Here is a 24,550-nt window from a genome sequence, read left to right on the forward strand (position 1 = left end):
GGTCTTCGTAATATGTTATTTATTTTTTTTATTATGTTAACTTGGCACCTTCATTAATTTTCTCATCTCATCTTCCATGTAACAATTTTTTAACCTGCATTCTTGGCTTTATTTCCCCTTTTAGTAGTTTTGGTAGCTGGGACATTGTTACAAATCATTTTAGAATATCTTGTTCTGAAAATGTTATTCTTTTGTTTCCAAAGAGAAAATGAAGGTGACCAAGTGTTGAATTTGGCCATTCTTGTTCTTTTGCCTTCGTGGTCCAGTGGAAGTTATTTTATTTCAAGGCATGAAGACGTGGAAATTTGTCCCTAGTTGGTATGCTAAAGAAAGCTTTAGGAAAAGGATGAATCTTGAAATTTCTTCTTTTTCCCTTTTTGCTTCAGCTATCAGGAAATCTAGAGCTGAATTTGTGGCTCAAATAACTTTGGCATATCTGTGTTTTAAAATTTTTCTCATTGGCTTTGACCTTTTGAATTTTATCAATAATTTCTTTGATCCTGATCTGTAACCTTTTTACATGATTCTATTTTTATTCCATACGTACTGTTCTTATAAGTTGCCTCAAGTCAATGTAAAGTTGATCATTGTAAAGATTATCACGCTAGTTCTCTGCTAACCTGCCCCTTCTCCTTTCATTTTCCACTGTGTTCAGCATAGTGTTTAAAAACTAAGTGACCTTTAGATTTTCCATAGTATGTGCTCTGGGCAGTAATTTCTGTGTCTCTGTTTTCAGCATGATCTTTCTTCCCAAAGGTTGCAGGCAGAGTGGCTGAGGAGAGGGGAGCGGTGCTCGGCCATGAGGTGGGCTACTGTATCCGCTTTGATGACTGCACCAGCCCGCTGGCCACGAGAATTAAGGTGAAGCTCACAACTGCTTTCCTTCTGTAAATAAGGAGGAAGATTATGTAGGGGGAGGTAAAAACGCGCAGCCATTGCTGCTGACTAAGCTTCTAATGCCGTAGCAGAAAATGTATGGGAGCATCCTGGCCCTCAGGGAGATCAGTGTGTTGGGAGGTGCAGAGCTCTTGCTGTGTCCTCACGTCTTAGCCCAGAAAGGACTTTGGAAGTAGAGTTACGCCCTTGCTTCTTCAGGTGAAGAGGCTGAGGGCCTGGGAGGTTGAGTGGCCTGCCTGATGTCATGCCCATTGGTGGCAGAACCAGAGCTCAAAGCCAGTGTGTCTTATTGTTTTTCCCCACCAATCCACGTAGCTGTCTAAATATAGAAACTTACCTATAAAAGACTTAAAAACAGGGACAAATAGTGTAAATTGATAAAGTGTAGAATTCACAAATGTTATTTGTGCTAATTAGGCTGTTTTCACATGATAAAGGATTTTATGTGTGTTCTTTGACCTCGTTGCTACTATTAAAATAATTAGCATCGTAGAATCAGGGTACAGTCAGCTCAGCAGTGTCTATTGCCTACCACTGTGCGAATCAGAGTCTCCTCAGATAGTGCTGGAAACAATGAATGAAAACGCTTTGATGGGGAAAAACAAATACTATATAATATCACCTATGTGTGGAATCTGAAAAAATACAACAAGCTAGTGAATACAGCAAAAAAGAAGCAGACTCACAGATACGGAGAACAAATTCGTGGTTACCAGTGGAGAGAGGAAAGAGGGAGGGGTAATACAGGGGTAGGAGACTAGGGGCTACACACTACAATGTAGAAAATAAGCTACAAGGATACGTTGTACGAAATGGGGACTGTGGCCAGTGTTTTATAATACCTATAATTGGAGCATAACCTTTAAAACTTGTGAATCACTATATTATACACCTGTGACTTACATAATATTGCACATCAGCTATACTTCAGTAATAAAAAACTTATTAAAAAAGAAGAAAATGGTTTGATGAAATAAACATTGGTTATTAGAATCTCAGTTACCTCTCAGGTTGCTGCAGAGGAACTGAAAATAGATGGTCTAAATGCAGTAATTTGTAAAAATGTGGACCTTGTTTTCCAAATGTCTGTATTTTCTTACTTTTGACATTCATTTTGCTAGGTAAGGGATTTATTCTTCTGTACCACCAAATACTTTGACACTAGCTAATTTTTGGAAAGCTTTTAGTGAATTACATGATCAAATGACTCTTTCGAGAGAGTCTTTTATGAAAAGTTTCGTGTTCCATTTGGTAGGTTTCCAGGCGCTCAGTCCCCGACTGATGAGCTGTCACCTGGTGGCACCTTCTCACTTCTCCTGTGTGTATGTGTGGTGGCTCGTATCAGGTCCAAGAAAAATAGGCTTTAAAAAACAAAACAAAAAGGAAAAGTACTAAGATAGAGCCTGTGAGGGAAATGTTTAGCTTTGTTAAAGACTGACTTGTTTTGGGGTAAGAATAACAGCATCTAGTTGTTAACTGTGTTTTTCTAAAGCATATTTATGAACACTCCTTCATCCTTAACGTTAATATTAATAACTGACATTCTTGAGCTCTCTCTGTGTGCTGGGGCCCTTGCTAAGCCCTGTACATGTGCACTGTACTCTCTCACTCAGTTCTCACAGTAATCCTGTGAGACAGATACTTTTATTTTCTCCATTTTACAAATGAAGAGTTGGGCTCAGAGAGGGTAAGTAACTTGCCCAGGGTGTACACAGCTAATAAGAAGAAGAGCAGAGATCTGACCCAGCTGCTGGATGTGATAGCTTGTGTTCCTAACCACAACCGCAGTCAGCCTTCCTAAAATAATATCAATTGAATTTGAGGTTAATAACCTCAAGAGCTGCAAGTCTATGGTCCTTGGGACATTGTAGGAAGCATGATCTCTGACTCAGTGGCATCCCCCTGGGCAGACCCAGGTTTGCACTGTCTGTCCATAACAGTACCCATGGTCCAGGCTCAGAGGAAGTGGGGCTTAGTCAAAACTCAGAGCAAATGCAGGTAAAATTTGCTAATAGAGTTGCCAGCTCTTACTGAGGGTCCTGTGTTCAATATCTTGTTTGGAAACCATTCCATTGCTTGATAACCAAAATTTGGGGGTGTTTTCTCCCAGTCCTTAGTGGGAATTGTCTTATACACACACTGGTGATGAGGTTGAATGTGTTTTGTTGGACTTGAACTCTTTGAAGGAAAGTCATGAATATACAGTGTAAATGAATCATTTCTAAACCTTTGTGTTTCTGTGTTTTAGTTTCTGACTGATGGAATGCTGGTCAGGGAAATGATGGTTGATCCATTATTAACAAAATACAGGTAAGTATATTTTCCCTGTGATAAGTTTCCTACAGTTTCAAAATACACGAGTAGATTGAGGAGTTGTTTTAATAGCTGGGATTCATGACCACACTCAGCTTTCTCAAAGCTTCTCTCCTTCCTTTGGCTGTTGCGACCTTTGATGCTCTTTTCAGAATATATGGAGTCAAAACTGGGCTCATTAAAATCCTTGTCATTATTTGAACGACCTGTTGACTTGTTTTTATCTTGCTGGAGGGTGACTACAGAGGCACAGCACAGAACTGGGCAGCGATTGTTGAATGTAACGTGCAGAGCCCAAATAATTATTCACATTTTCCATCTCCTTGTGGGTCCCTGTCCATCGCTCATCATATAAAATGATCCCACTCAGGCTCTGTGTATCCTGGGGAAGGATGTCATATTTGACCCCCTGGTACACATGTGGCATAGCCATGACCACATGCCTCTTCATGCTGTTTTATGCAGATTTTTAGTCTTTGGGTGGTTGGGCCTTATCTCAATTTTTATGTGCTTTATGGGGCTATATGTTATATTGAAATTTAAAATCATGTATTAGATTGTGTTGGGATCCAGCATTGGTGGTAAAACTTTAAAAGGAGCAATAAATAACAGCATTTTCTTTACCAAGAAAAGTTGATGGGCCATTTTTATTAGCTTTAGAGTTACTGCCTTGTTAAAGAGGTACTTGGTGTTACTTTTTGCTGCAAGATGATCGAATGGGGGCTAAATCCCCAGCAGTTCCTTTACTGTCTAGATGGGCTTGTGTGGTGGTTGGTTTGATGCCCACTGAGATTGTCCCTCTGATTCTAGTGCCATCATGCTGGATGAAGCCCACGAGAGGACCTTGTACACCGACATTGCCATTGGTCTGCTGAAAAAGGTATATAGCTTTACTGCCAGACTTCTGGTTTTGTGTTTTTGTTGCGTTTGTTGTTTGATCGGTAAAGTCATTGTAGCAGTTTAGAAAATTCAACAAAATACAGAGGAAAGAAATGAAAATTGTCGATCACCCTACTCATGCAGAGACAGCTACCATTAGAATTTTGGAATGTGTTCTTCTCCTCTTTCTCCTTTGTGTGTCTGTTTATGTGTGTATTTATGCACCTGTTTTGACCCAGTGGGGATTGGGTTGTTGTGCTCACTTGTATCTTGCATAATTCTCTTAGTGTTGCATAAGGATCATTTTCCTCTGTCATTAAATATTCTCTAAAGACATTTTTAATGGCTATATAGTCACATGTCTCTACCATAAAGTATCTGACACCTCCATTACAGCTAGGCATTTATATGGCTTCCAGATTTGAAATATTTTAAATAATGTTGCAGGAAGAACCTTTGTAGTTAAATCTGTTGGATTTCTGTTTCTTTTCTGTCTTTTGCTTTTTATTATAGATTTCAAGCGTATCCCAGAGTAGAAAGAAGGGTTTAATGACCCCCATGTGCCCAAAACCTGGTTTCAACAGTTATAACCCATGGCCAGTTTTGTTTCAACCTTACTTCCATCCTCTTCTCCCTGCCTATATTTTCTGGTTGTTTTCTTTGGGGAAATTTCTGATTCCCAGAGTCTAGAGCAGGGTGATAAAAAGCCTGAATTCCGGGTCAGACTACCTGGGTTCAATTCTGACTCTGCTGAATTTGCTCATCACTCAGATGGGGCTGATACCAACTTCTTCTTCCTCTTTGCTGCTTTACTTTCCTATCTGATAGACACTAGCCACTTTAGATTTAAATTAGTTGAAACAGAATAAAATAAAAAATTCATTTCTTTAGTCCCACTGGCTGTATTTCAAGGACTCACTGGCCACATGCAGCTAGTGGCTACTGCAGTGGGCAGAACGAACCTTTAAGCATTCTCTTAGAGCTGCTCTATAACATCATTTGTTGTGAAACTTAGATAATATAAAAATGTTTAGGATGGTGCCTGACACAGGGCCATGAATAGAGTGTGAGGTGCCTTTCCCATTGGGAGGATGTCTGCAGCTGAGTGAGGGGAGGGTGGGCTGGATTTTAGCGGCCCCTAGCTTCTTTGTGCAATGCACGTGCCACACAACTGTATGTAGAGACCTGGGCATAGCGCATAGCTTACTATATGCTAGCTGCTGCTGCTGCTGCTGCTGTTTTCACTATTAATTTATTTCTTGGCCAAAGATTTAAACTTTCTGATACTTGTGAGGAATTATCCCACTCTGTTATTACCTTCTGAGGAATGGTATAATAAGCGGGCCTATTTCACAGAATCTTTGCCAGCCCTGAAAATAAATGCTTGCCAGTGTGATGGATGAAACAATAATCTCATTGTTACACTTTTTTTTACTATAATTTATTTGATCATTTCGCCTATGACCATTGCTCATCTCTTTCTTTGAATAACTGTTAATATCTTTTGGGACATCCCTGGTGGCTCAGATGGTAAAGCGTCTGTCTACAATGCGGGAGACCTGAGCTCAATCCCTGGGTTGGGAAGATCCCCTGGAGAAGGAAATGGCAATCCACTCCAGTTATCGATATTTCTGTCTTGGTGTTATTATTGTTTGGTTTTTCATACTTGCACATACACTCAAGTACATATACACAGAGTCTGACTATTCAGAGACCCAGGTGTCAGGAGAAAAATGGTTTTACTTTTGGTAAATTCAAATTTGTGTCTTAAAGCTCCTTTCTACTTTCTTTTTTCTTTTTTAATATTTTTGTCTTGGAAAGTTTTTATAACTCACACAATTAGAAAGAATAGTATAATGAACTGCCTTTTCACCTGTTACTTAACAGTTACCAATTTGTGGTCAGTCTTGTTTCATCTTTAAGCTCCTCCCCACTCCCCATCCCCCTCCACACACTGGATTATTTTGTAATAAATTTCAGGTATCAGATTATCTCATCTGTGTCACGGTGTTATCATTGATAACATTGATATCATTGTTTTTCCGCACGCCTTCTTTTTTAGATTCAGAAGAAGCGAGGGGATCTTCGACTGATTGTGGCTTCAGCCACTTTGGATGCAGAGGTAGGAGCGTTTCCACTGTCACCCTCTGTCCCCAGTCAGCATGGGGATTGTTGGTCATGTCCTTGGGAAGCTGCCTCCAGCTGGAGCTTATCTTCGGCAGGATGGCCTACGTTCCTTATGGGGCCATCTGATGTCCTAGATTCCATGTCATTGGAGGAAATTCCTTTTCAGCTCGTGGGTGGAAATAGCCTGTAATTAATTGAGTTCATAATTACCTATTGTCTTGCTTCTCTACACGCTATATTTTCCCCCACACAGGCAGCTTCTTTTTATTACTCTTTTCAGTAGGAGGCTATACGTCTTGAATTTATGACTTTAGCATTTATATTTAGATTTGGGGGATACAGTTAAAGTTTTCCCTGTACATATAGTAATTTTCACAGTGTAATTTTTTATGTCTAAGTGTACATTAGTTTTCACTATTAAAAATCTTTTTTGTTGAAATAAGTTGATTTACAGTGTTATGTTAATTTCTCTTATACAGCAAAGTGATTCAGTTATACATGTGTGTGTATATATACACACACACACTTTTTAAAATATTCCTTTCCATACGGTTTATTACAGAATTCTGAATATAGTTCTCTGTGTTAAACAGTAGGACCTTATTGTTTATCTATTGTCTATATGAATGCTAACATCTGCTAACCCCAGCCTCCCACTCTGTCCCTCCCCCAACCCCCTCCCCCTTATTTTTCTCTCTTAATGACTAATATTTTAGTTCAAACAGCAGTTCAGCTCAACACATAATTTTGGCCGCTTGCTATGTATGCACACGCAGGCCGCACGCACACAGCTCATACACACAAAGCACAGAAGCACAGTGCTGGCTACAGGCGATTCATACACTCGCTGACTGGTCAGGGAAGCAGACGCATAAATAGGTGTTTGCCGTTCAGTTTGTTCCAGGTGCTGAGACAGCCAGGGAGGGGGTGCCAGCTGGAGGGTGTCCAGAAGCTTTCACGGAGGAGAGACATCCCATCTAGGTTGGAAAGATGCGCACAAGTCTGCTAGATTTGTGGGGTGGGGAAGGGCGTCCTAGGCATGCACAGAACCACGGGGGCCTGAAACCTGTGTTCAAAAGGCTGTGAGTCAAGTGTAAGGGGGGAGCCATATCTCGCTTGCAGCACCTGCTGGGGGTGATCTGTCCCCCTGCCTGCAGTCACTGCTGTGACTGTCTCCTTTAGTTTCTCCAGTGCTCCTTACACTCCAGCCTCACTGTGCTTTTCCTCAGATAAGTCTAAGCATGCTTCTGCTTTTGGTGGGGAAGCCCTCTTTTTAGACCGTTTTTGCTTCGGATGTTCTTGTGGCCTTGTACTCATCTCCTTCCAGTCTCGGTCAGGTATTAGCACCCAGAGAGCCTTCCCAGACCACTGTCTACAACTGAGCCCCTGTCGCTCTTCATTCTCTCGCTCTCCTCCTCGTTTCTGTTTAGCCTTTCTCCTTTGCTAACATCATATGCATATCTGGGTGTTTGTTGATTGTATGTCTTCCATCACTAAAATGTAAACACTGTGAAGACTGGGACTTTGACTGTCTTACTCTATTTTATCCCTTTCATCTGAGACAGTGTCCGGCACAGAGTAGGGACTGTGGGTTGAATGAATTTTGATTGCGTGGAAAGTGATGGGAAATTCAAATGGGAGATGCTGGTAGGGGTCAGATGATGGGGGCACCCCACAGGCCACGTGAACTCCACCCTTCCATCTGGTCAGTCGCCCTCGCATGTGTGAGGCTTGGCAGTGACTTGATCATGTTTGTGGGGTTTTATTTTGGCTGAGCTGCGTCTTTGTTGCTGCGTGCAGGCTTTCTCTGGTTACGCTGGTAGCGGCAGCTGCTGTTCAGTTGTGGTATGCGGGCTTCTCACTGCAGTGGCTTCTCTCGTTGTGAGCCGCTGGCTCTAGGCGTGCAGACTTCAGTAGTTGCAGCGTGTGGGCTTAGTTGCTCTGTGGCAAGTGGGATCTTAGATGAGGGATTGAACCCCCGTGCCCTGCATTGAAAGGTGGATTCTTAACCACTGGACCACCAGGGAAGTCCCATATTTGAGTTCTAGAAAGATCACGCTGGTGCTATATAAGAGACACTAACAGATGTGGCGATCACAGTCAGGAGGCCAATTCCATAATCCAGCTGAGATGAAAAGGGCCTCGCTCCTGGTCTCCGAGTGGCTTCCAGGATGCAGAACAACTTGGAGGGAGAAAAAAGTCAGCCTGGCTGGGAGAGAGGTCTGTATGCTGCCTGACAGGCTTCTTGGACCTTCTCACAGTGTAGGAGTCTGTTGTCTTGGGTCTCCCCACCATAATTGGCGTTAAAGCTCTCTGTTGCCCTCTTTAATGAATTCTTATACTCTTCGCCTGTGATCCCTGATGGACTGTTATTTTAACCTCATCTCCTGTCAACCTCTTCCATGACTGAGTTGTTCAGAACAGCATCTCCATTTTACCTCTTATCTTTACCACGACCTCCTTTTTGAAATTGTTTCCAATAGTTTTTATTGTGGGTAAAATGTTTGATGTCCAAGTCTTTGAATCATCAGTAATATTTATTGCTTACAGTTGCCTTTCATTGTCTTTAGTGTGGCATGGAGATGGAAAAACATGGCTTCTTTCCATTCTGCCTGCCATAGTTGATAGTGATGCACTTCCTGGGAGTGATATTTTTAGGTGGGAGGGTGGAATGTAGGAGTTGTGTCAGCCTTGGGTGTGCTAGGATGCAAGGGTTGCCAGATGTCAGCAACTTTCAGCAGAGTCTTGCGTGGACCCGGGTCATTGATTTCTTCATCCCTTTCTGGCCAGGCGAGTGAGGAGCAGTGAGGGGTGTGTATGTGTGTACACGAGGGGAGACCTGGGTGGGTGTGGATGCACGTGGGATATGGAATGTGAGTTCCCAGGTGAGAGTAAGAGCGAAGAAGAGGAAGGAATGGGTTGAAGTGGACGAGAGAGGAGGAGTGTGTGAGAGTGGTAAATGGGGGGCCGTGACTCAGGTGGTATTTTCACCTGGAGGCCCAGGGATGCTGAAACACCTCCCTTGTCTCCTGGCCATTGAGTCTGTGGGCAGCAGACTCATTCCTAACTCCACTGCCTGGAGGGATCAATGCCACCTGCTCTGGTTTCGCTCAGGGCCTGGGGTGGCCCAAGCTGCAGTTGAAGACACCCAGTGACTGTGACTGGGAGACAGAGGCCAGTGGAGTTGGATGGGGCTGATCAAACAACCACCTTCATTAGTTTAGCTGTTTCTTAATATCAACCTAATTAAGTCAGCACTTAATTAGAATGTGACTGAGTATAATTATGAAGTATTTATTGACCATTGTATCACATGGTATTTTTTTTCTTTTATTGGCTTCCATTCACCTGGCAGAAAACATGATCACTGATCCATTGCACGGTTTTTTGGTCACAGTCCAGATGCTTGAAGAGAGAATAATTTTTATCTTTCCAGATTCTTCGAGAAGGAATTTGGGGTCCATTGTAGTCAGGTACCCACTTGGAACCATTCTGTATGGTCCAAAGGTGGGCAGGCTGTGTTGGCGTGGCTGCTGGGGGTCCACTCCTGTGGGCCAGATCCAGAGCCACTAGCAGAATAGGAAATGGGTGAGCAGGGGAGCGATCCTGCAGACGTCCACGCCGTTTGTGTCCCATGCCACAACGAGCCTCTTCCTCACAGTCACTTTGTGTGTGTCTGTGTCAGCATGATCCCTGGCTTTCAGAGTTGACTCTCAACTCTTTTCCTGGTGGGTTGAACTCATTTCACTCCTGCTGGTCCTTCATTCTGCCTCAAGATGCAGACACAGTTGACACTTTGTTTATTTGCTTTCTAGCCTTTAATTTTCTGTGTATATATGTTTAATACTTCCGAATACAGATAAAAGATAAAGATCTTAAGGACAAAAATCTTGTGCCTTCTCAGTTAATGCTGAGTTTTATTTTTTGAAAGAGTAACTCTCTGTCTTTACATCTCTGCTGTCATCCTTGGAAGAGGGCGCCTCTTCTCCTTCCCAACCAGTGATAGCCCTGCTCATCCTTCCAGGCTTAGCCAAGAGATTGGCCATGTCCAAGACCCCCCTCCCTGCACCGTATCACTGTGGGCCCTCTCCTCCCCTGACTGTAACGCGCAGCTCTTTTCTGATCATCTGGTCACTGAGGCTCGGTTTATGTTATGGTTGGTTTTTGCACACCTTCCTCCCTGGCTTATTCACTGTTTGGGGGAGAGGGGAGCAGTGCCTTCTCCCTTGTTTGTGCATCACTTGTAGCATGCCCGTGCTTTGCATACCATAGGACACAGGAAGGCTGAAGTCACTTGCAGGGAATTTACTTGAAAGAAGGGTGGGGCTGTGTGGGTCTCCATGGCACAGCACAGTACTTCTCTTGGCCCGAGGCTTGTTCTTTTATGTCTGTGTTTACTCTGCTCAGACATGACGTGGAGGTTGACATGCAGCATGCAGGTATTTTGGAGTTCAGTCTAGTCGACTCTTCTAGAAGTGCTCCTCCAGGCCTTTTCACGTTGTACTCGATTCAGGTTCTCAGGGAACCCCTGGATCCTGGTTTCCAGGAGCAGATGTGGACGTGTTTAGGGGAGATAACCTGGGAAGGAAAGAAGACGGCCCTCCCGTGGTTGGGCCTCCTAGGAGAGGAGAAAGCAGCACGTGGCCAGGCTTCAGGGGACTGGGAAGGTCAAGAGCTCTCCCACCAGGCCTCCGTAGAGACCGCAGACCTGGGGATCAAGTGCCATTGAAGAAGACGTGGCCCCCTCTTTGGGTGGAATTGCCAAGAGCCACTTCTCTCAACGAGGTCCTGTGGGAGCATGGGAGAAGTGGGTAATTGCCGACCTGCCCATACGGAGTGTTGTGCTGCCTCCTGAGGGGCATATAAAGAGGGAGAGGACTCTGTCCTGCAAACACAGGACCTGTAGATCTGTGATTGCACTTCCAGGAACATTTCCTGCCATTCACCGATGTACAGGTTTCCTTTATACAGGAATCACGTGCGTGGTCAGAGCTGTGCTTTCCAGATCAGAAGTATCTATCAGCCTGATGTAATCCACCTTTAACTTGAGTTACACCTTTTGACCTAGTCTGTGGTTAAATGCAGTTTGGGGGACGGGGGGGTGGGTGGGGTAAGATCAATAATCCCTCTGCTGCGTGTTGACTTAGGTTCACAGCTGAATGCACTTTGGAAATTTAACCTTGATCATTTCTGTCAAGTCTTCAATAGAGTCTGCCGTTGAAATGTGACTCCCCAAAATTATAAGAATAAAAGTATGATTTTTTGAATAATTATTTTGTTATCCTTAGTCTGTATTACATATAGCCAATCCCTACCCCCCACCCCCTGCTCTGCCAGTTTTATATTGTTTTCATTCTTTCCATGAGTTACTATGAACCTTTTTTTTTTTAATTTGAGCAATGAAGATTTTTTTTTTTAAATTTCTTTTAGAAATTTCGGGATTTCTTTAATCACAATGACACCAGTGACCCAACCAGGGATACGTGCGTGATCCTTACAGTGGAAGGGCGAACATTTCCAGTGGACATCTTTTATCTACAGAGGTTTGACAGTCCTTGCATTTTTAGTGAGGGCGGTTGGAAAACCAGGTCTGTTCAGTGGGCTGAGAAGCAGCTGCGTCTGCTTGCAGCTTCTAGGGCAGTGTGCCAGGCTGCTGAGCAAGGGCATGTTTGTCCCTGATGGGATGTTCTGGAACCCTCCCTCAGTATCGCTGCAGGACTTCAAGTCTCCCTCCAGATGTGCAGGTTTCTGTGACTCTGTGGCCCCTGGCTCAGCTGCAAAGAGCAAAACGGGAACAAGGTTGCAGGGAGGAGGGCTCTAGAACAGTCCAAACTGGGCTTTACAAGACTGTCAGCTCGGATGGTATTGGTAATTTGAATCATTTGGTTCTCAGCCCTCTACATCTTAGCAGGAAGGCCTGGCTGACATTTTCGGGAGGAGCCTCTTTGAACAGGAAAGGGTCATCCTAATTCCTACTCCTTTTCACTGTACAGAGGAAGACTGGGAGCCTAAGTCAGAGGCAGATAAATCCAGAGAGTTACGAGCCTGACTTCTGAGGCATTTTAGAGGGGCAGGCACCCGTGCGTTCCATCTACTCCCCTCAGACATGCAGCTGGTGGTCAGGAGGGGAAATGGAAAGAATGTGGAATTCAGCACTGGGACAAGAGACCCACTTTTCCTGTCCGGGAATCTTTGCATGCTACAGATAGGACATTGGTTTGCATGGGCTGTATTGCTTTTCTGTCTCTGCAAATAAAGCCAAAAATAGTAGTTTACATGTAATTACGGATTGTATTTGAATTCTGCATTTAAAAAAAAAAATGTTTATTTTAATTATTCATATGCCGATTATCTGCTGGGCAGGCGCAAACTAACTTTCACAAGGCTTTGCTGGCAGATTACTAAGGTAATTGATCTGTAATTAATGAGCATATTCTGGTGATGAATTTATCTCATACATCTTTTCAGTCCTGTTCCAGATTACATCAAATCAACCGTAGAAACTGTGATGAAAATTCACCAGACTGAGGGAGATGGAGACATATTAGCATTTCTCACTGGTCAGGTAATTCCAATGAACCTTTTTTCCTCTGGCGAACAGACATGTTAAGGCCATACCAAATGCAACTATACTACAATAAAAATTAAAGAAAAAAAAATCTTTAAAAAAAGCAGCACCAAAATGTATACAGAGCTCTCTTTGTGGTTATTTAATTGCATAAAAAAATTGTTCAGTTTGATGTCATTCATCTGTTGACTCAATTGCCAGAGAATCGTTAGGTCCTGCCTGTTCTGTCTGCCAGACGTTTTAAATTTATCAGCTGATTCCAGAGTAAATCCGAGAGCTAAGCCAGTGGGCCGTTTTGATGCCAGGATTGAATGCTGCACGAGGCACATACTACGCCTCTGTGTCGCTGCTGCACCTGTTTCCCAGTGACGCCTTTGCAGCTCACCCTGGAGGGCACAGGTTGGCAAACCACTGGAAAAACAACCAGACAGGCCTAAAGGCTCACTCAAGGTTGTAGCTCTGTTCAGAACTACCCTCTAGTTGGAATCATTTCCACTGTCAAGCATTTTCCATTGTTCAGTAATCTTTTCTAGGACAAGCTTACAGCGATTTTGTGTGCCACAGCTTGTCCATGTATATGCCACACTGTTTGCTGCAATATATTAAAAAAAAAAAAACTCAGTCATTTTGGTGCATCAGGAATTCTTCTGTTGACTGCAGGTAGTGTGGACTTGAGTAATTAATCGGACAGTCACGACTTTTCACCCCGTTGGCACCATTGTTCGGTTGCATTTGATCAAATACCACCCCACTGTGGAGTGTGATGACTCTGACAGTCACAAATCTGACTGGATTTATGGTCCTGACCCCATCCTACATTTTCTTGCAGTCAGATAAAATGACATGCTTCAGACTGACCTCAGTTTCTTTGGTCCCCACCTCGATGATTTTAGGAAGAGGTGGAAACTGTCGTGTCAATGCTGATTGAGCAGGCTCGAGCGCTGGCTCAGACTGGGATGAAGAGACACCTCCGGATTCTCCCCATGTATGCAGGACTGCCCTCCTTTGAGCAAATGAAAGTGTTTGAAAGGGTGTCACGCAGTGTCAGAAAGGTGAGACTAACCCAGGGACCAAGGGCGTTTGCAGCCGTCTATAATCATGCTGGTGCCCCCGTGCCCTCTACTGGAAAGGTTTATTTTACATTGAAGTAGAACATGCTAAATAGGAAGGTATTTTAAAGAACTTAAGGTCTGTATTTCTGTGCAGCAGAGCTAAAAGCATACAGAAAGAAATTCCCAGGTAGTCCAGTGGTTAGTACTCTGCTCTTCCACTGCTGAGGGCCTGGGCTCAATCCCTGGTTGGGAAACTAATTTCCGTCAAGTTGCATAGCCAAAATCCCCCCAAAAAACATAAACAAGGATAAAAGCGCACAATAAATAATGAGTTGCAAAGATTTCTCAGCCTGCCTCACAGAAAGTTTAGTAATTATCAGAGTAGGTGACTTCTCTTTGCTTTTCTTTCCCTATCACACAGCAGTATCTTGGTTTAAAGGATTGTCTTGGTGAATTGTGATCAGTCAGAAACAGTAGATTAGCTACTGTAAAATGGTTTCTCAGCCATCTGTTTGAAAAATCAATTTGCCTATAGAGCCAAATTTAAGTCAGTTAATTCAAGGTGTGGCTTAAAAGTACCTAGCCTTGAAATTGGGGTGGGGCAGGGCATGGTGAGAAGCCCTGGTTTAAAGGAGCCTGTAGGCAACCGGTCTGTTTCCTATCTGTCACCTCCCTGGGCCCTGCTCTGTTTACCCTTCATCCAGTGAGGATTGGCCCAAAGTTGCCTTAGAGTAGCTATCAGCAGGTGGCAGAGAACACAGTAGGTGAGAGACGGCTGGTCGGAGGATCCACTCCCAAATTCAGGTCACTTTTAAGAGGGCACCCTGGCCATTGGGATGGAGCTGCTCAAGTCTGTCCAGTCAAACGTGAATTGTAGCCATCCAGTCAGGAGACCTGAGTTACCCTGTGCACTGGGATGAGTTACTCAACCCCGAGGCCTGGTTTTCTCAGCTGTAAAACATGAATAATAGTAACTTTTAGATAGATGATTTTATAGCATAAAATCCTGAGTCTGCTACATAAAAATAGTAGGGAGGTTTTTGTAAAATGATCTAAGTAAAAGTGCCTGATCAAACTTGCAAGTGCTATTTATATGTCTCCTGCTGCTTCATACCCTCCGGGGCAGCACTCAGCGCGCTTGGAATAAAATGCAAACCCCTCCTGTGGCCCAGCGACCGTGCACGATCGGGTCCCGGCATCCCTCCTAACCTCATCTTTAATAATCCTGGTCTGTGGCTGCACCGGCTGTTTCTCCTTCCTCTGCCTGGATCTCTGTAGGGCCGGTTGCTGCCTGTTATTCAGGTCTCAGCCTAAAATCAACTTTTAGAGAGGCTTTCCCTGGCCATCTAACCTGAAGTATGCATGCTCCATTATTAACATATTATAACATGATGTGTACATTGAACACTACATAATGCTAGAGTATTCCCGCCTGCATTTTCCTCCTGGCGTTCGTCATTGTCTTATGTTCACTGTTTCTCCACCTAGACATTCACACTGGAATGTGAATCTTGTCCACTGTCCATTCCTAGCACCTTGAAGCGTGGCTGGCAAAGTGCAGGCCCTCAGAAAGCAGTTAGAACATGAGTAAATGACAGGCACAGGTGGTGATGTGCGTCACTTGAGTTGTACAAAAGGTAAAAACTGATGTTTGTTGAATATTTGCTCTGAGCCAGGTACTAGGCTCTAATAATCGTTTCATGTATGTTTCACGTTTAATCCTCTGAAGAACCCCAGGAGAGGGTAAATTTTATTACGGAAACAAGCAAACATGCTCAGGAGGTTAAGGAACTTGTCCAAGGTCCCAAGCTTAGGGAGAGTTGAAACCCAAGGCACCTGAGCCTAAAATTCATCCTAGTCTATCCAGGATACCTCATTGCCTCTCACAGGTTCTACACTATTGAAGATATCTTGACATCTTTTGGGACTTTGACTATTCAGAGTGAAGACAACCAAAACACTTTTATCCTGACTCTCCTTCCTGTGGGGGAACCTAGGTGATCGTGGCCACCAATGTAGCAGAAACCTCCATCACAATCAGCGGGATTGTGTACGTGATTGACTGTGGCTTCGTGAAGCTCCGGGCCTACAACCCCAGGACAGCTATTGAGTGCTTGGTGGTGGTCCCAGTGTCCCAGGCATCAGCCAACCAGCGAGCAGGACGCGGTGGCCGCAGCCGCTCAGGGAAATGTTACCGCCTTTATACAGGTAAGTGTGGCTTTTTTCTCTTTTAGGGGTTTTGCCTTTCTCCTAGTCAGCCTGGGCATCAGAGAATATTACAGGTATCTACCCCTCCCTAATAAGCAGAACTTAAGACCCAGATCTTCCTCACAAGGCCTTCTGTAATCTGACCCCACCACCTTCCTCACTCCAGACATGGCCCTTCTTTGCTACTGTTCCTCACTGGCCAAAGCTAGACCAGTTTAAAAATATATTTATTTATTCGGCAGCGCGGAGTCCTGGTTGTGGCATGCAGGGTCTTTAGTTGCAGCATGTGAACTCTTAGTTGGGACATGTAGTATCTAGTTCCCCGACCAGAGATGGCACCCCAGGGCCCCCTGCGTTGGGGGTGAGGAGTATTAGCCACTGGACCACCATTGAAGTCCCATGAATTAGCGATTATTTGCCACCCCTTTTCTGACCTAGTCTGGGCCTTGGCCTGTCAGCAGCCATGTGACATGTAGCTTGGACCCTTGTTCCGTCTTTCTTAACATTCTTTTAGCATCATGTGGCATTTTTTTTTGTTCTGGGATCCTTGAATCCTGTGGGGCCCCACAGTGGGTTCCATCTTTAGCTCTGGTTCAGAGCACCTTTGCAGAGCCAAACCAGCAGGGTCTCTCCTGAGACTCATTGGTAGCAGTTGGTCAGCTCCTGCTCCATGCTTGACTTTGAAGGAGCAACGTGAAATTACAATGAAGACTGTCTTAGCCCTTAAGGAGTTTTCTCTCCAACTAAACAGCAGTCTTGTCTACAGAAAATGAGGTCTCCAGAGCTGCTGTTTACTTCATTGTACCTCTCTTCTGTGGGTGACAGTGTCAAGGTTTCTCTCAATTATCTAGACTTAATTTTCAAATCATTTTTAATTCCCTCCTCTGTCCAATATCCCTCTGCAGTCACTTAACCAGATCCAGGGGTTTTACCTCTTATCTCGCCTTTCCTTTCGGATTACCATCATCCTTGTTCAGTCCTTGACATCATTTATTCTTTTTCGCAGATGTTTACAGAGCACCTGCTCTGTGCCAGGCATGGAAATCTAAAGCCAGTTGAGACATGGTCTGAGGCCACATGGCTGGACAGCCTGGTGGTGGAGGCAGGCTCATGAACAGATTAGCATATTATGGTGTGATAGAGTTGCCATAACTGAATGAGCTTTGGAAGCAGACAGCAGGGAGTTATTCCTACTGGGGAGGGCTTCACAGTCCATAATTGAGCCTGATCTTACCGGCAACTCAGTAGTTAATCCAGGTGAGGGGATAGCAGTGGGGTTTAGATTTCGTCACAGCAAGCAGAGGAAGAGGAATGTACTAGTACTTGGAGGGGAGGAACAGGGTAAGAAGGATTCATGGAAGGGAGGGAGAATGCAGAACCTGAAGCCAGAGAGGTAAGGTTCTTCCACTGAAGGTATTAAGAGGGAATAATGGAAATAGAGGAAAGCTAGTTTCAAAGGCGAACTGAAATATGGGGAAGAGGAAGTTTCAGGAAACTTAAATGTGTTTTTATTGAGGTGAAATTTACATAACATGAAATGAACCTTTTTAACTTGAACAGTTCAGTGGCATTTATTATCTTCACAGTGTACAGCCACCACCTTTATCTAGTTAGGAAACATCTTTATCACTCTAAAGTAAAAGTCCTTACCTGTTAAGCAGTATTTCCTTCTTCATTTCTCCCTGTTGCCAACCTGTGACAACTGGCAATCTTTGTTGTCGTTTTGGATGGTCAGATGGCCCTCTGTATCCATAGATTCAACCAACTGCAGATTGAAAATATTTGGGAAAAAAAATTCCAGAAAGTTTCAGAAAGCAATACTTAAGTTGCCTACACACCAGCAACAGTTCATATAGCGTTTACATTTTGTTAAGTACTATAAGTATAGAGATGATTTAAAGTATTCAGAGGATGTGTGTAGGTTATATGCAAATACTGTGCCATTTTCTGTAAGGGACTTGAGCATCCTCAAATTATGGTATCTGCAGTGGGGGAGAGGGGTGTCCTGGAATCAGTCTCCTGTGGATACCAAGGGATGAGTGTATTTGTTTTGGATATTTCACAGAAATTAAATCATATAATGTGACATTTTGTGTCTGGTTTCTTTCATTCAACATAATGTTTTCCAGGTTCATTTACAGTGTATCAGTACTTTATTCCTCCTTATGGCCGGATAATATTCCATCGTATGAAGGTACCACGATTTGTTTATCAGTTGATGGTTGTTTCTGCCTTTTGGCTGTTGCGAATAGCACTGCTGTGAACAAGCATGTACGTGTGCCTCAGTCTATATTTTTAATTCCTTTGGATACACAGCTCAGAGTAGAATTGTAGGGTCACATGGTAATTCTTTATTTAACCTGAGGAACTAAAGTTACTTCTAAGGAGGAAATGGCCAGCATCATCTCATGCTCCAGTGAAATCAAACAGCAGACTGTAGACTAAAGATAGGCAAGTGGACTTGGGTAAAGGGTGCGAGCAGCTTTAGTGGAGGTGAGGTTGGGGGGAGACCAGCCGACAGTAACGGGGTACAGCAGATCCAGCCTCTAGGTTTCCTCCGCCAACCTGCTTCCAGAGATCACAGCTCTGAGCAGGGCGCTACCTCCTCTGACCCTTAACAGTTTCCCAGATCTTTCCAGGACTTTCTGGCTTGTCTGCTCTTGCTCTCCGCCAGCACTGACCCTGCACTGCACCCTTGCTGAACTACTCTGTTTTGAATCTACCTTCTGTCTTCCCACACCTGCTTCTCATACCTGTGTCCCTTTCCCTGGGCCGTTTTCTCTGCCCATTGGGTCCACCTCATCCCTGGCTTCCGCTCCCGGATGTCAGTGCCCTAAATCCCTTCTCCCATCAGCCATCCTCCCTCCACCCTTCAATCTCCATTTCTCCTCGGGAGGACCCTCCACTGGGACCTAGCCTGATCCTCATCTTGGTCCCAGACCCCTCTGAATCACAGAAATGTCTCAAAAGCTGTTGGCCTACAGCTCCTGCAGCCCTTGGCCCAATGCCTTGTGTACTTGAGTCCTCAGTAGACTCAAGTGTCCTTGAACTTAAGAGTCCTTGAACTCTTAAGAAACACCTACCTCCTGTGAGCATCTTCATCAGGATTGTCCTCTTATCTGATCTCAGTGTGCTTGGAAAATGTGGTTATCCTACCAAAAGGCTACCCACCAAATGCTCTTGAAACTTGAAGTGAATATCCCATTTGGAACTTCTTGCCATTCCCTGTTACCTGGAACCTTCCAGGTGGGCCCATGCATTTGACAATTTGTATCAATCAGCTCACAGAATATTTATTGTCTCTTGTGAAACTAAAGGTTTTTTTTTAAGTCCTTCAGTGATGATGCTGTTTCTTCATGACGCCTTTTGTTCTGCTGTGACTTTTCTCTGGTTAATTAAAGATTTATGTTGGAAGCTAGGCCACCTTTGTGTGAAGGAGGGTGTGCACAGTTAAAATGTTGACTGATGTGGGAGGATTTTGTCTATAATCCTTCTCTAAATGATCCATAGACTTTCTGAATATACACAAAAAGGGCTTAATCTCTTCCTCCCTGTTTTTTTCCCTCACGCTTTTTATCTGGCTTCTTTATAAAGGCTTCCCAGAGTCTCTTTCCCTCCCTCCCCCGTCTCCGGCCCCTCCCATCTTGGCCTCCTGAACCTTGTGGTGCCTTTTCCTGTTCGAGGTCACCTTTTGTTCCTGATAGTGTGTGTAAGCATTCATTAATCCGTTTGGGGCAGCATTGGATTCTGGGAGTGACGTATGTACCTGGCTTGATTTTAAAAGTTGGACAGTTTTTGGTCTTTATGAGATTTGGTCATTTTTTAATATTTTAGAGATATTTTGGTTATATTCTGGTTTTATTTGGTAATTTGTCCTGAAATTGTCCTTTGCTTTTATGTATAGTCCTTGGCTCCTTGGCTCCATCCCTAGCAGAGGGAATGGAAACAGGACACCCCCAGTAACAGTTGTTGTTTTGTTTTAATGTTTTGCTAACAAGAAGCACATTGTAAAAAGCATTCTAAAGTGAAAGGACATACTTTTATAAAGACATACTGTTAAAATATATTTATCTAAAGTTGAAAAAAAGGGTCTTTGCTAAATAAGAAGCAACATTCTGTCACAGTATCATATGAGTCTGAGCTCAGACTCCTAGAGCCCCTTGTTAAAGTGAGAGAAGTGTTTCTTTGGCAGAATGATCACATTTGATTGTGACAGTTGATCCCAAACAGTTCTGATTTCCTATCCCCAGAGGAAGCCTTTGACCAGCTGCCTCAGTCCACTGTCCCTGAGATGCAGCGGAGCAACCTGGCCCCCGTCATCCTGCAGCTGAAGGCGCTAGGGATCAACAACGTCCTCAGGTTCCACTTCATGTCGGTAAGTCCTGCCTTCCATCTGCAGCTGTCGGGAGACTGGAATGCTCCCCGGGGAGTGCTGACATCGGTATAGAGTGTGCTACCTTTCTGGTGTTTTTCAGTTAGCTGCGGGGATTGTGTGCAGGGTCCAGGGGAGAACAGCCAGACAAGGGTGACAACTTCTATTCTTGTCTGTTGGGGGAGAGAGAATAAGTGAAGCAATGACAGGTCTGTGCCCTGTGCTCTGAGAGACACAGAAAAGGCCTGCAGCCCAGTTAAGTCATGTCTGAGGCGAGACCTGAAACCCAAGTGGGATTTTAGCGAGTCGGGAGGGGTGGAGTGATCCAGGAGTATGTCAGCATGATAAACAAGTGTCCCAATTGGGGAAGCCAGGAGGGCTATGGTGGAGCTACAGGGAAAGTCGCTACAGCTGATTGCATTTCTGATTATTTCCAGGAGTGGGTTTATTGGGTCAAAGGCCATAATCGTTTTGTAGGTCCTCGATACATGGCCGAATTCCTTTATAGGTAAAAGCTTGAGTAGTGCGTGCATGCCTGACTCACTGGCCACCCATCCTGCCATGTTATCTTCTTTTAGAGTTTTTCTAATTTGGTTGGTGGGAGGAAGAAGGAAAAATACTATCTCTTAAATTTTTTGATTTCTCATAAGGTTAAAAAAATTATCAGTTCAGTCGCTCAGTTGTGTCCGACTCTGTGACCCCATGAACTGCAGCACGCCAGGCCTCCCTGTCCATCACCAACTCCAGGAGCTTATTCAGACTCATGTCCATTGAGTCAGTGATGCCATCCAACCATCTCATCCTCTGTTGTCCCCTTCTCCTCCTGCCCTCAATCTTTCCCAGCATCAGGGTCTTTTCACATGAGTCAGCTCTTCGCATGAGGTGGCCAAAGTATTGGAGTTTCAGCTCTAGCATCAGTCCTTCCAGTGAACACCCAGGACTAATCTCCTTTAGGATGGACTGGTTGGATCTCCTTGCAGTCCAAGGGACTCTCGAATCTTCTCCAACACCACAGTTCAAAAGCATCAATTCTTCTGCGCTCAGCTTTCTTTATAGTCCAACTCTCACATCCATACATGAGCACTGGAAAATTATCAGCCACTTTATATTTCTTCTGAATTAAACTATTCTAGTGTTTATTAGTGATTTTTAAGAGTCCTCTAACTATTAAAGACTTAACTAGTAAAAAACTATTAACCTTTGTCTATAGTATTTCTTGTAAATAGTTCTTCTAGTCGTTTGTATTTTATTGTTCATTTAGTTATGTGCAGCCACTGTAAACATTACCACAGCAAGATCTTTCTACCTTTGCCTCTATGATTTTCTTCCTTGTGCTTGTGAAGCACTTCCCCATATCTCAGTCAGTTAATAAATACTCATGTTTTCTTCTTGAATTTTTATGACTTGAAAACTGTATTTTTTTGACTCTCTATTCTATCCCAACCTTGTTGATGTGTGTATCTAGGCTAGATTCCTGGATGATAAAGTCCCTGATGTTGCATGAACAGCGCAGATAGTAACCAACATTAGAATATGTTTAACTTCTTTAGGAGAAAGAAATGCAAATTGAAATAGCTGTTGCACTCTACATTAATTGAATGATCAAACATAAAGAAAAATCATAAAGTCCAGCTGCCACAACTTGGGGGAAACGGTTTTGTATTCTGTTTCAGTCCTCATGGAGGACTTTCTGACATTATGAGCTGTAGCAATGCCTGGTATTTCTTCTTGGGAAATTTTCTCCTGAAAATAATTCAAAAGAAACAAATAACTTATATGTAGGATAATGATTATAGTATCATTTTATATTAAATTTAAAAATATAATAATAAAAATCATACACTTTTGGACAGCTGAGAAATGAAGGAAATACATATAAAAACATCTTCATATATTCCCTTCTGGTTATCTTCCCCTGAAATTGTGTGTGTTTTTTTTTTTATTGAAATCACAGGTTGCAGATAATTTTATATATTTAGCAGTGATAATTACAGTAGCAAAGAACTGAAAACCACTCAGTTGCCCAGTAGCAAGAAAGGTGCTTATTTCATAGTGTACGACCTTGTCGGAATAGCATGCAGCTGTCCCGGGGTCATCGCTGGGAAGCGGCTGTGAGTACAAGAAGCAGTGGGAACAGAACATCAGGCAGTGAGAGAAGCAAACTGAAAGTGTACACCCACAGTCCTTCGGGCTGCATTAAAGCTGTTTTTATGCGATCCAATCAGATGAGGCCATAGAGAAATACTAGTAAGTGTGTGTTGAGGTGAAAATCTTCTGGATGTGACTAGGGGAGGAGGGGGCAAAGGTGTGGGCTTTTGGACTGATGATGAATCTCAAGAGCAGAATTCGTCAGGCCTGGTGATTGCAAACAGGGCCAAGGATTAAAAAGAGTCCAAGAGGGCCTGTCTGTTTTGTTCTGTAATTATTCAGAACCTCATTCAGTGCTCGGTCTATCCCTGTTACTCATGTAATCTCGGTGTAAAGAAACTGGTCAAGCCCCCTTTCAGGGGCTTGCTGTGTGTTTCCTCTTCGTAAAGTAGGATGTCGTGGGCACTGAGGAAGGACTAGTGAATCAATTATGTGATTTAGTCCACAGCGATTTGTTGAAGCCCTGGTGTGTTGTGAGTCAGGTCTAGTTCCTGCCCTGGTCAGTGTGTGCCTGCAGTCAGCACAGCTTCCAGAAGTATACCTTTGTTCCTTGGCAGTCCAGTGGGTATGAAGTGAAGTTGCTCAGTCGTGTGCGACTCTTTGCGATTCCATGGACTCTAGCTTACCAGGCTCCTCTGTCCATGGAATTTTCCAGGCAAGAGTACTGGAGTGGGTTGCCATTTCCTTCTCCAAGTGGGTGTGGCAGAGTGGAAAAAACGAGACCCTAGTTCTGTCTCTGGCTTTGCTACCAGTGGCCTCTAGGATCTTGTTCAAATGTCTTTTATGTTTTGTTACTCACTTTCTTCACCTGCCAAAGTATATATTTAAAATACATTTGTTGTGAACGCATTGAGAAAAAAAAGTTACGCCATTTACAGAAGGACAGTAATTTTATTATGTGGCTTATGGATGAAATAGTTTAGGAGACAGGAGTGATGGCTTGCACGCGGTAGTAGATGTTCAGTAAAGGTTCGTGGAAAGAAAAAAGACAGTGAGGATCCAGAGACTCAGACTGAAAGTCACAGTATCAGCTTTGTTAAACTTTAGATTGTCTGGCATTCTCTATTTCCAGAAGTTCAAATTCAACCGATGTCAGTTAGTCCCTATAGAGAGGGCCTGGGACGGAGCTCTGGGTGATACAAAGGTGAATCATCCATCAATACTGCGGTATCATGAGGCTTCTTAGAAGGTTGAAACATGAGGTAAAAATTAGAAATGTTTGATGAGAGTTTAGGGAAAGCAAGAAGGTAGTTGAAGGTAAGGACCCATCTCTCCTGATGGGAGTGACGCATGAGGGAAAGCTTCAAAGGAAATGTTTAATCAAGCTGAGATCGAAGACCGAGGAGTAGAAGGGTGCCGAGAGGGAGAGGAAGGACATCTCCAGGGTGGAAGTGTGGAGGCTGGGAAGTCTGGGGCGTGTTAAGCGAAGAGTGGGTTTGAGCAGGAAACAGTCGCCTTGTTATGGCTGGTACCTGATGAAATTAACTTGGGGGCGGTTTATGTTTCCTACAGCCACCTCCAGCGCAGTCGATGGTCCAAGCACTGGAGTTACTCTATGCTCTGGGAGGTACGTCTGTCTCTTACTCTGTGTTTCTTACGTATTTATTAATATGTGATGTTAGGCTGTATTCACTCTAGGGCTCTTGGTATCTTCAAGGATGGACTTGGGTCTTCCCATATATATGATCCTTTCGGTGACATGCAAGCTTACTAAAATAAGGTGGGACCATGATTGATCCCTTGGTCAGGAAGATCCCCTGGAGGAGGGTGTGGCAACTCACTCCAGTATTCTTGCCTGGAAAATCCCGTGGACAGAGGAGGCTGGCAGGCTGCAGTCCATGGGGCTGCGAAGAGTCAGACACAGCTGAGCACCTAACACTTTACTTTCACTTTATGCTTGGATCATGAAATCCAGTCATGACAGTGAATTTATGAAGCATGTCGACACATCAAAAGCTTTTAATAACCGTTGCTACAGCTATACTT

The 24,550-nt window shown here is 43.8% G+C and overlaps 1 protein-coding gene across 7 annotated transcripts in view; it reads left to right on the plus strand.

The window, feature by feature from the left end:
* Positions 1 to 24,550, plus strand: part of DHX35 (DEAH-box helicase 35) — a 68,171-nt gene that overhangs the window by 24,313 nt on the left and 19,308 nt on the right. For 6 of the 7 annotated variants that reach the window (XM_004014573.5, XM_060397034.1, XM_060397032.1 and 3 more), the window contains 10 exons: positions 757 to 861; positions 3,146 to 3,207; positions 4,021 to 4,090; positions 6,152 to 6,211; positions 11,647 to 11,759; positions 12,685 to 12,781; positions 13,678 to 13,836; positions 15,834 to 16,044; positions 20,295 to 20,419; positions 24,077 to 24,131. In XM_004014573.5, coding sequence (XP_004014622.2) covers positions 757 to 861; positions 3,146 to 3,207; positions 4,021 to 4,090; positions 6,152 to 6,211; positions 11,647 to 11,759; positions 12,685 to 12,781; positions 13,678 to 13,836; positions 15,834 to 16,044; positions 20,295 to 20,419; positions 24,077 to 24,131 — 1,057 coding nt within the window. Of the gene's footprint in view, positions 1 to 736; positions 862 to 3,145; positions 3,208 to 4,020; positions 4,091 to 6,151; positions 6,212 to 11,646; positions 11,760 to 12,684; positions 12,782 to 13,677; positions 13,837 to 15,833; positions 16,045 to 20,294; positions 20,420 to 24,076; positions 24,132 to 24,550 lie in introns of all 7 variants that reach the window. The other variant, XM_060397036.1, reaches the window with a different exon arrangement.

This window comes from Ovis aries, chromosome 13 (genome assembly GCF_016772045.2).
Source record: "Ovis aries strain OAR_USU_Benz2616 breed Rambouillet chromosome 13, ARS-UI_Ramb_v3.0, whole genome shotgun sequence".
Taxonomy (NCBI): Eukaryota; Metazoa; Chordata; class Mammalia; order Artiodactyla; family Bovidae; genus Ovis; species Ovis aries.